A 12,210-nucleotide genomic window follows, 5' to 3' on the forward strand; every position below is an offset into this window, starting at 1 on the left:
CAAATTAAGCCTATTTAAACACAAGATATCTCATAACAGACATATGGCCAAAAACAAGACCTCTGTGAATAACTCCAGTTTAAGCATGCGAGCCGGTTTGGCAGCTCACGATCCCTCCCCTGCAATCCCATCGCTTCATAACAGCAACCATACAATGAGCCTGCACAGGCTGCCAGAAACGGCTCCACCATTTGGACAGCTCATTTCATTGGCCGGCTCACTTTCTGTCTCTTTATACTTCACAACGCTCGGCGCTTTATGGGGACATTAGTCATCGAATGAGACGCTTCCCTTGGCCTGGACACGGAGGAAGAGGAATGCAAAGGGAGGATTAATATATGATAAAACTGTCACTGTTATTAGAGACTGTATGAGAGAGGAGAAGTCCTGTGTGTTCATGTTTATGGGCGCTCGTGAGTGCAGGAGCTGACAGCGATGGACGGCCTGTCACAGTGCGTTAAAACAGAGAGATGTTTTAGATTGATGCTGATTGGTTTAGACGAGACGAGGCGTCACATCATTAAGTCAACATAAAGCGCCTGCAGCAAACACACGCTGTCTTTAAAAATGTACTCAAACGACAGCACCTTTCAGCGCGTGTGTTTGAACGCCAGACAGTGTGTGTGTATACAAGCAGAAACACACACACACACACACACACACACACACACATGCAACCAAGCCGAGGATTGGATGATGCAGCTGCACAACTTTACGTAACATCTTCAGGACAAAAGCTCTGCATGTTTAATGACATCGTGTGAACAAGTGTGGAGCTGTGACATGACGTGCATCTGAGCGTTACATACAACACTCTGCATGCATAACACATCCGTCCACTCAGCGTGTCTTAACACTGTTTAACCCGAAAGACTGAACAAACAGAGCAACAAGGAAGGAGTGAGTGGAAGAGAGCCACAGAGAGGACAGGAAGCAAGGAAGCAAGGAAGCAAGGAAGGAAGGAAGGAAGCAAGGAAGGAAGTGTGATGTGTGGAGGTGTCATCGGACAGTTTGAGCGGAAGCTGCAGTAACAGTATGTGACATGTAGAGTGCCACAGGACTGTCCCGTGTCACACACACACACACACACACACACACACACACACATGAAGCTTTAACGTGCATCCTGAGGCGAACGTTACTCTTGTAGTGTCTCCATGGAGTCTCAGACGACACATCTGGTTCTGTCGTTCGCTCTTCTTCTCAGGCGTCTGAGTTAAAATCCAACGTCGTGCGTTGCTATCGTCGGGTATGAGGAGCTCGTGGAGGCGTCCATGTTGCACGTCAGACTATAACGTGATTAGCTCCAAGATCTGAAAAACATCATCTGCGTGATGAATTCAAACCCTGGTAAAGAAGACGTTTAACACGCTGCATCATGGTGGTTTGTGCTGTTAGCGTCGTCGCTCAGTCTCATCATATATTTGCACGTTTATGTCTTGTCTGGTTGACCATCATTTGAAACAAGGAGGTCCTTTCACACATTCTTCACTTTACATCCCGGGTCAAAAAACCAAACTGGTGTGATTAGCTCATGTCTCCATCCACACACTGTCCGGGGGGGTGAATTGATTGGATGAAGGATCAGAGTTATTCACAATAAGGCGTGTAGCTGAGCTGATTGACAGGTGGGCGCCGTGTAACGGTTTGTCAGGAGGCTTAAAACCCGCCTCAGCTCTCAGCCTGTCGTTAGCTTGACTCAAAGTTAGCCTGAGACAGCATTTCCAGCACGGAGGCCGCCATCCATGGGACTCCAGCGCCCCCTGCAGGGACACACGGGGGACTCCAGCGCCCCCTGCAGGGACACACGGAGGACTCCAGCGCCCCCTGCAGGGACACACGGGGGACTCCAGCGCTCCCTGCAGGGACACACGGGGGACTCCAGCGCCCCCTGCAGGGACACACGGGGGACTCCAGCGCCCCCTGCAGGAACACACGGGGGACTCCAGAGCCCCCTGCAGGGACACACGGGGGACTCCAGCTTTTGTTGCTCAGCTTTGTTGATTTTTTAATTTGATTTGAAAGATGTTGTTACATGTTTAGTATCTATTCATCAAATCATTTCCAATTAGTCTTTCCTTTACTGTGAATATGAACGGACTGTTCACGTCCTCGTTGATATTCCATTAACGGTCGGATTGTCTCTCTGAATGAGCCGGTTTGTTGTGAGTCTATTTTCCCCTTTGAGTGTAATGAAGTGCAGTCCAATTAATTTTTTTTCTCTCTAACCTTCAGAGGCTCTGGCTGCCGTGTTGTTTATTCACAGTTTACTCTGGAACACAGACAATAGCAAGAGTACAAACAAATGCTGGGATAAACAGTTCGAGCGTCTGACACCGAGCTGCTCAGGGATGAAGAGTTTGGGGTCGTCTCCATGGATACACGAGCATCGATCTTGCTAGATGATTTTTCATTTCGGAGACTTGAGAGTTGGACGTGTCTTAAGGCCGTGTTATTTCGATCTTTTCAAAAGGACTCGGGCATTTCTTGCACAGTTCACCATGACAGTCCTGCTGCAGGGCTCCACAGTGTCAGTGAGGCCTGATCGTCTTCGCATCGTTGACATGTCTGTTTAAAATCCTTCACTCCAGACAAAGACTCGCCTAAGTAATTAGCACACTCATGGATCAACATTATGCAAAATAATGCAAACATGCATCCCCATTATTTTGCCCCCCCCTTCCTCTACTCCATCACCTACTATATTCTTAATTGTTTCCCTCCTCCTCCTTTGTCTCTCTTCTTCTCCCTTCACCCCGGTCTCCATTCCGGTTGCTTGGATGCACACGTGCATGCCGACACATCGCTTTTAATGTGACAGAGCTCGGGCCAAACTGTGAACGAGTGAATGCACCCTGGCAGGGGAGGAGCGAAACAGAGCAAGAAAGAGAGTGAGAGAGACAGAAAAGGAGGTTGAGAGATGCAATAATCTGCAGAGAGAGAGAATGAATAGATGTGTAACACAGACAATGTGCTTTCATTTCGATGTTTAAAGGCATTGTGATGGGAAGTGCTATTTACAAAAAGATCAAATCAAAGATTTTTCCCTCCCTCCAAAAAAACCCGGTATGATTCCAGACCTGAAAATATACCAGGTTGGGGGATTTGGTTGCAGAGAGAGTCACGTGCAGTTAATGAAACACGGGAGGCAGAAAGTGCAAACGCATGACTTAGAGAGTGCACGGATTCCAATCTTACAATGTGAACATGAAATCCGATAATACGTGGATAAATAAATGAACCACTGAGAAGCATGACGTCAGCTCTCCAGCCTGCTATCTCAGCCCGCCGTACAAGAACCTTCATGACCCGACAGACAACTGCATCAAACAGCAAAGACTTCTGTTCCTCACTGCGTGGAAATGAACGTTTTGAACAGACTTTCCCTTTCAGCTTTACACCGGCACTGCAAATGAGAGTGTGTGTGTGTGTGTGTGTGTGTGTGTTTTAGTAGACTGCATGACTATGGATGTCATGATAATGTTAGGGTTAAACTTTGTCTACTTGATTTATAGAAGCAAAACAGGAATTAAAGGAGGAGATGATTAAAAAGCTGTGAGTGAGATAATGTCTGTCTGCCTCAAACACACCATGCAGTCATGTCACTGAGACAGGCTCAGAGCGCCACCTCATGGCCAATGAGGAGAGTGTGTTTGTAGTGTTGGGCTGACTGAAGACGAGTGTTTTGGATCTCTCGTGGAGACACTGAACCTCTTTGTTTCTCTTTGTAGATCTTTGACACCGAGCTGAAGGAGCAGGAGAGGGAGGTGTGTTTCGTCGACATCGCCTACGACGAGATCCCCGAGCGCTACTATAAAGACTCTGAGGTGTGTGTGTGTGTGTGTGTGTGTGTGTGTGTGTGTTTGTTCAATCTGATGTATTCTTCATCTGTTTGGTTTAATAAACTCTTTTCATCCTCGTGAGCCTCTAACAGATAAAACATGATTGATGTTATTCATCTGAAACACGTTTTTAAAGCCCTAACTCTCACTCTAACAAACTTTAGCGATGAGCTTGTTGACGAGGGCTTTTGTTGTTTACGTGTGTGTGTGTGTGTGTGTGTGTGTGTGTGTGTGTGTGTGTGTGTTCGTGGCAGGACTTGAGATATTTCAAGTCAGAGAAGACGTCTCGGGGGATTCTTCAGGAGGGCTGGAGGGACACTCAGGATCCCATCATGTGCTCGTACAAACTGGTCACGGTCAAGTTTGAGGTGTGGGGTCTGCAGACGCGTGTGGAGCAGTTCGTACACAAGGTCAGAGTTCACGCCGCGGCGTCATATTTGATCTTCTGTTTCAACCACAGCTGGTTCAAGCTCGGTCACGGCATCTGTCAGGAATGTTCCCGTTTGTGTCCGTTTTGGCGCCCCCCTGTGGGGAGTGTGCGCGTGTAAAACAAATGTTACTTGATTAACTTTTTCCCTGGTGGTCATTGTGTGGTGTTGCAGGTTGTTCGGGATGTGTTGCTGCTGGGACACAGACAGGCGTTTGCCTGGGTGGATGAGTGGATCGGTAGGTCGTTCAGCCCTCTGTCTCAGAACATGGATCATTGTCCTGTGATATCTGTTTGTGTGCATGAAGAATCACTTCTCCTGTCACCCTCCCGTCCTGCTTGTCTTCTTATACTCACACCCCGATGACAAACACTGAGGTCACACGAGGTCAGTGTTTGAGCCACGTTGAACCTGCACTGCTACAAATATCCAGGCCCGGTTCTACAGCAAAATGACTGAGGGTGCTAATCTGAGATTAAAGAGGATCAGACAGCTGCAGTGATGGAGGAAAGCGTGGTGTACCCGGTGACCTGCACCTGTCAGGACCAGCATCAGATCATAGATTTAGTTAACTCAGTCTGAGTTCCTTTTGCACCGGCCTGCAAATATCCTGTAAACCACACGTTTCAAAGTCCCATGTGAAGGAGATGCTTCACTACAGCTGTGTAAAAAGTTCAGAGAAAACTCTAAATGTCTCTACGTGCAGGAGGAGCTGTTCTCCTCCAGTGTCAACACAAGCACGCCTTGTTGTACTGACGGAGGTAGTGGTTTGTTTTTCACACAAAGCTGTGCTCCTGCAGGTGTGGCATAAAGTCCCAGCATGCACGGGAGCTGTACTTATCAGATTATTGACTTCTGAACTCTCCCTCAGGGAAAACATCCGGCTTCTGTCATCTAATATGAAGATGACATTGGAGTGAAAAAGGCTGCTCCTTTTTGCTCTGAACCAGCTGTAATAGATCCATATGAGGATATTTGATTTTTCCACGAATTTGAACTTTATTTGTCATGGAAAAAAAAGCAAAATCTACAGTTGGAAAAATGTCTCTAATGCTTACCAAAGCTTTGTGTATCGCTGACGTCAGCAAAAACAGCTCCAAGATATTCAATTTAAAAAAACTTTATTTGTCCCCGGGGGGCAATTAAAAAATGAACGACAGTGCAGGTGCACTAAAATCACACACAGAAAATAAAGTGTCGATAAGATATTGTGGAATAATGAGAAATTCCCACCAGAAAAGAAAGCTCTCCTCGCCGGAGCTGAAGAAGCAGACCTGTGTGCAGCCACAGTTATAACTCATTTAATGACTTTCAACTGTTGAGCTTTTTTTTTTTCCATAGCTTCAGGGCATGAACATAAAACACTGTTATCTTTACTCCTCTTCTCTCTGCAACCACTAACCTTCCTATCACGACTCCCTCCAGCCTGGAAGCTTCAAAACACGCATTCTGTCCCTCCACACACGGAAACGCTGTTCTTTCTCTTGCTTCCAAAGATCCAACCTGATCCTTGGGTGTGGATTGTTAATCCTGCTCCCTTGTCTTGAAACATCTTTTTACTTTACCTCCCTCCTTCCTGCTGTGGCTCTCTCCTGTGCACTCTCTTGGTCATGCAAAGCAGCCTCTTCGACTCTTTGAAGCTCTGCACTCGCTTGCTACAACCCCCTTAACCACTTACCCATCGAACGCACGTTAGCCACCTAACCCTCGCTCTTTCTTTCTGTCTGTCAACCGGACACCCGTGACAGAGACGTTGACCAACATTTTTGACCCCTGGTTCCACCCCTTACAGATATGACTTTGGATGACGTGCGGGATTACGAGAAACAAATGCATGAGAAAACCAACATTAAAGTTTGCCATGAGCAGCAAGAGCATTCCACAACAAACCCATCTTCACTGGATGACATAGAGATCCATGACAAAGCCAGCGTATGTCCTCTTTCATTGTTTCTTTACTCCATTGCTGTCCTGTAGCTCACCTTTTGACTGTGAAAGAAGTTGTTATGATAGCGTTTAACTGTTCATATATGCATCCATTCATCCTGTCCCATGTTGATCCAATCAATGCATCGGTGAACTCTGGAGAATATAGGCATTAAAGTCTACCAAAATAACCCACAGGGTGAAAAAAGGAATCTCTTAATTATGAGGTAGCGCACGTGCAAATGTGTCGAAACATCTTGGCTGTTAAAGCTGTTAAAGAATTTGCCTTCAGCATTTAAATTCAAACTCGAGGTGCACCAATCAACCGGCCGGTGACAGTAATCGTGGCCTATTGTTCTGTGTGGATCTCAGGTTAACACGCCTACAGCTGGACACATCAGTGGTGAAACTTCAGAGTGTTTAAGGTGTGTACCTGCAGTGACACATAGAGATAGAGACCAGTGGCAGCTGGCCCGAGCTCTCACAGATGGACCAGGATGCATATCTTAGTTTGTTAGCTTGATGCTAACACATACTGAAAAATTCCACCTACTGGCTAACACAAATAATGTTATAAGGACAAGAATCTATTTTATTAAACATACAGCAAACAACACCATATGCACTCTTACTTATAGGCATTAGTTTCTTAAACTCTGTGAACTGGAGCAAACTGCTGACTCATGCTAGACTGGTCTGCAGCTCTGATCCAGTGACACTGCATTATTGCTCTGTATGTCTCAGCTAATGGGACCTATCCTTCTGCTGCCTACTTTTGGCTGGTGGTGTGTAATTGCTTGATTATGCACATGTCGTGCTCAGAGAAGCTCCTGTCTCATGTGTCAAAGGAGAGCAAATGCAACTTTTAAAACGAGTCAATGCAGCGTCACCAGAGACTGCGTCCAGAATACCGACGACATGTCGCCAATCGGTAACCTTAGTCACGTTTCAAATCTTCATTTTGATGCAGATTATACACTTCCCCTTGGCGATGGGCCCTCTACTGACCAGCAGCCACTAAATAGTTTAGTTGTGGGGCATCCATAGCCTCGAGGTTAGTGCGTGGGCCCCATGTGGGGAAGCTTTAGTCCTCCAATCGGACGGCCCTGTTTTGAATTCGACCTGTTACTTTGCCGCATGTCATTCCCCTCCCTCTCGCTTCCCCCGGTTTTGGACTTTATCTGTCCTATCTCTGAAATAAGGCATAAAAAGGTAATCAAGAGACTTGTTCGTGTAAATCCAACACTTGCGTAGATCCGACTTTAAAACTGTAAATAAGAATCAGCCAAAATTCAGATTGGTGCACCTCTGGTTCAAAGTGTATTCATAAGACCTTAATAAGGAAATGAATTTAGGACAATGATCAAGCCCCAAAGTTATCAGCCTCTTCCTCTTATTAATCTCGATTGATCTCTTTCTGATCCAGACATGACGATGGATGAGGTGAGAGAGTTTGAGCGCACCATCCAGGAGGCCACCAACCAGAAGATCGGGATGTTTCCCCCGTCGATCTCCATCAGCGAGATGCCCCTGTCCTCCCGTGCCCTCACCGGCCCCGCCAGCGCCCCCACCACCCCTATGTGCACTGATGCTCCTGAGTCCCTCTCTGTCCCCAAGGACCGACCACGCAAGAAATCTGCCCCAGAAACCCTGACCCTTCCCGACCCCGCCCAAAGCGGAGTCCCTCTGGGCTCTAAGCTGAGCCCACTACCAGATTCCAACCATCTCCAGTCATCACCGACGCCATCCTCCAACTCTGATCTTACTGAAACGGATGAGAAGTAGAAGGACCTTGGGATGTCTTTTGCCTCCCCCTTCTTTACTTATATTCCTGTCGTCTAACCTCCAAACACCAGTGCCCGGACCTTAACCTTCTCTGGCCATATCCAATGATTTAACATAATCCTGGAAACAGCAATCAATCTTTATCAGTGCCATAAACACCCTCCAGGCAGCTGTAGGCTCCGCCCCCCTGACAGGCCTGACCTCTTCCCATTTATTTCAACAACCACCTTAATATTCAATCCAAACAAAGATATGCCATATCTCTTTTTTTAGGTGAGAGGCAGTTTCTTATATTGTTTCAATAAATTGTGTTTTGCGTTTCTTTAGCTTTGACGCCCTATTACCTGTTAAACTATGAATCAGTTGCCTTAACACCACAGAGCCAGTGTTAGTTTTTTATTAGTTTTGTCAAAGTGCACAAATATAGACAGATTTTTTTAAAATTAGAAGTTAAATCCAGATTGGCACTGTTGACGTATAGATTTAGAGCAACACTTCGCAGAGTGACAGTCAAGTGCCCTCATAACAGGAGAGTTTCCTGAGCGGTCCAAACTGGCGTGCAGATCGGATCGCACCCCTCCTCTCCATCACAAACCCCAACAACAAAGCAGATGCAAGATGAGTACAATCGCAGAGAGTTTACTCCTCAGGTCTCCCCATCTTTTCCCAACCCGCACTCCAAAGGCAGGGATATTACTTTTCCTTTCTGCTCCTTTATTCTCGAACAGCCTCATTTTGATACCTCCATGAACGACAACACAGCACCTGATGTATGTACTCTACTTAACCCCAGGAATGTTTACACGTCAGAAAGCGTGTCACGTGGAGCGTTTGTGTATTTTAGCATGACAGTTTAATGATTCCTAAACTTAGTTTGTCAAAAGTTGCACTGCATATATCTTGATCAAGCCAACCAACAGGTCAGTATGATTTAAACAAAAAAAAAAAAAAAAAAAAAAGTTCAAATGTTGCCTGAAATTAATGCTGGACATCGCATGTGACATAAAGGTGATCCGTATTACCAAAACTAGTGAATCACTTTGATGTCATATGCAGGAAAAAAAAGGCCATTCTGCAGAGTTTTGAAGCACCTACTGATCTTTGTGCACAGAGGAGGTCGTGAAAATTCAAAGCGTGATTTGGGGAGAGGCGCACGTGCATCAAGCTGACTTGAGTATGTGCCAGGATGCATAACGTTAGTGCTGATGCCTTTGCTTTGCCTGTACTGGTGGGCAATTCTGAGCCAGTGCTTTGGTGTGCAGGGATCTTTAAACGCAGTGAGCCATTATTTTTGACTTGGCCTGTGCTGCAAGTTATCGAGTAAGAAAGAGAAACAAATACACGAAGACAACAAGTTATTCCTTGAGGTCCGTTAAGATACAAAGATATGATTCAAAGAGGGTTTAATATGCTGCATGTGTGATTCACAGCATATATACATGTTATGTAAAGTATCTATGTATATACTGTAAATGAATGGATCGGTGACGTTTATTCTGTGATGCAACTGTATGAAAAAGTGAATGCCAACATTGGAAGCTCTGTGCTGACTTTGTATAGTATAAAGCTCAGATTGTGAGTGAGAGCAAAGCATGTCCAGAGAATACAGGCCGACAAACTCTCGCAACTCAGTGCCTCTGCATGCCAAACTCTCGTATCATCGCCGACCAGTGTGTAAACCAAAACCTCCGATCGTCCTCTTATCTCCACAACGCAAAACAACACTTTCTTTGCCTGTTTTATATTTGACTCATTTAACTGCGAATTAAAAGCAGCTAAAGCACGAAACTACAACCCCACTTCCCTAAGAAGCACGAAGCGTGTGTAAAATGTAAACAAAAACCCCATTTTGATCTAAAATTAGCCCAAAGAGAACGTGTCAAAATGTTGAAGCTAAGAAATTAAATTCCCATTTTGAATTTGATGCCAGCTGAATATTTGAAAGAAACGTTGGGACATGGTTTTTGTTTACCACAGTTTCTGAAAAACTGAGATTAGATTTTTTTTTAGCCATTGTCTGACACCTAGTGTTTAGAATGGGTACTGCAGTCCAAATTCTAAACATTATAGAGAGAAGTCACTGCCGACCTTCTCTGGTCCAAACAAATCCAGACCATTCAGGACCAGAATCTAAACTTGGATGCTGAGCCCATGCAGGGACTTCTGTAAAGATCACAGTCGCCTGCTTTCTCCACTCATACTGAGATTGTTTCAGATTCCTTGAATCTTTTCTGGGAGGTGAACCCTCCTCCATCTTTACCTCACACTCTGAGACGCTCATTTTAAACCCAGTCATGTTTCTAAACCTGTTAACAGTATTTTTTTTAACCTTTCCATCTTTTGTTGCCACTGTCCCGATCTGTAATGAAACATGTTGGCATCAAGTCAAAACGTGGAAAAAGAATGGCATTTCTGAGTTTCAACATTTGATGTGCTGTTTTCTTTTAAATGTGGTGTTTCAGTAATTTGCTCACTATCACTTTTTTTTTTGTTTTTTACAGAAACTCGATGTCTCCACTTTAAAGAACACGTAGTTTATGCATCATCAGACGTTTTAATAACAGAACCAACGCAGTATCTTCAGAGAAATCTCTAATAATCTTTTATTCCATTCCCATTATTTCTGCGTCAACAGATGCAGATGCATTCGTGCACTTTCCGGTCTTTGACACAGTATTCAACGACGACGTTACATCCGAGTCATTTGGACCAAAGTCCTTCAGTACAGCAAAGTGTTTATGAAGAGATTGAACCTCTGTGGTCTTGCCATAAAACAAACAAACTGTTAATATAATGTACAGTTTCTCACTCGCTTTTGTTAAAAAAACAAAACAACTGTAGCTATTTATCTGTACCTGTAGCTTCTGTCTTTGCCTTTTGATGATAACAAACGTTCTGCACGCGTTCTTGGCCCTCTGATTGGATCTGTTATGTAAAGCTGATGCATACGTACAGCTCTGGAGATGACCATCTCTCTTGTCAGGAACACAGAATTCCAGGGACGCTTTGGATCCAACGCGGGCTGTTTAACATGCGAATGCAAAACGTCCACTCGCTCTGTTTAAAAGAGTGACGTGTTGTAAATACTGGTGTTACGTTTCTCACACGGACGTGAATGTGCTCAAAGATTTCAGACCATGAAGGATACTCTGTCGTGTGTTTGAAGGATGACGTCTTCACACACACACATGAAGGTTTCTTGAAATCCTGAATGTGTGTGCGTGTGTGTATCAGTGAAGTCCTTTTTATGAAGGAGATCCAACTAAGTATCAAGATTTCTCATTGTAGTGCTGCACCTTTGTGTTGCTTTCGTTGACCTTGCAGAAGTTGTAAATCAAAATGAAGCATTTCTTTTTTTGGTGGCTGCTTTGACATTTACTTGCTTTTCTTTTTTTTTCTTTTTTTTTCTCTCTAAATCGTAAACCTGCTGTAATTTGATTTTGTGGTTGCTGTATCGTTTGAAGGAAGATCTAAACCTGTTTATCTTTGTTGTTTTTGAGAAGAGGACCAAGCGTTTCACTCCTCCCGGTGCACTTTGCATTCAACTGATCTGTCGTGTTGTTCTCCTGGAGCCTGTCGCACCAAACCAGGATCCCTGAGTTAGCTGCAGAAGTGCATGGAGTGAACAAGGAGCATCTTTGTGTGCGTCACTCAGTGCTGGAGATCAGCTGGACTCATCCTGCGGCGTGTAACAGGCCCCAGGAGAGCCGTTCCTGTTCGGCTGCTGAAAGTCGCTCTTAGTTCTTCCTCTTAAACTTTTATTGTATTTGATATATTTTTACTGCCCTTTGAGGTTTTTTTTTTTTTTTTTTGGTTCTCTGTTGTAACTTTACGTTTCTTCTGAAATAACAAATAAATAAACTTTACTAGCTATTGAATCAGTGTTACGAGTCTTTCTCTGCACCACAGCCTGTCACTTCCTGTATGTTTGGTAAGATAGTCCTAAACTGTCACTCATCCATACATTTCATTTTTCACTACTTTTCCAAACATAAAGGGAATTCATTTTGACTGTTTTCTTGAAATCTCAAGAAAATAACGCAACCTGCTGTGGCTCATTTGAATGCGTTACATCTTTTTATATTGAATATTGTTTTCCTGCTTATATCCTTTTTTTCTGATTCCTGTCTCATTTTATTACTGTAGATTTATTTTATTTTTACTTATCTCTTTTAATTTTAATTTATTTTTATTGAAACAGTCCTGGCTCCTGCTCTTTGACAAGAGAT

At 44.4% G+C, this 12,210-nt stretch overlaps 1 protein-coding gene across 1 annotated transcript in view; it reads left to right on the plus strand.

Annotated features, from left to right (window-relative positions):
* Positions 1-11,859, plus strand: part of LOC306818879 (cytoplasmic phosphatidylinositol transfer protein 1-like) — a 68,708-nt gene extending 56,849 nt beyond the window's left edge. Inside the window, exons 5-8 of the mRNA XM_079336606.1 lie at positions 3,732-3,827; positions 4,097-4,252; positions 4,445-4,508; positions 7,623-11,859. Coding sequence (XP_079192732.1) covers positions 3,732-3,827; positions 4,097-4,252; positions 4,445-4,508; positions 7,623-7,981 — 675 coding nt within the window. The 3' untranslated portion in view covers positions 7,982-11,859. The remainder of the gene's footprint in view (positions 1-3,731; positions 3,828-4,096; positions 4,253-4,444; positions 4,509-7,622) is intronic.
* The last annotated feature ends 351 nt before the right edge of the window (positions 11,860-12,210 follow it).

This window comes from Symphodus melops, assembly GCF_947650265.1.
Source record: "Symphodus melops genome assembly, chromosome: 2".
Classification (NCBI taxonomy): domain Eukaryota; kingdom Metazoa; phylum Chordata; class Actinopteri; order Labriformes; family Labridae; genus Symphodus; species Symphodus melops.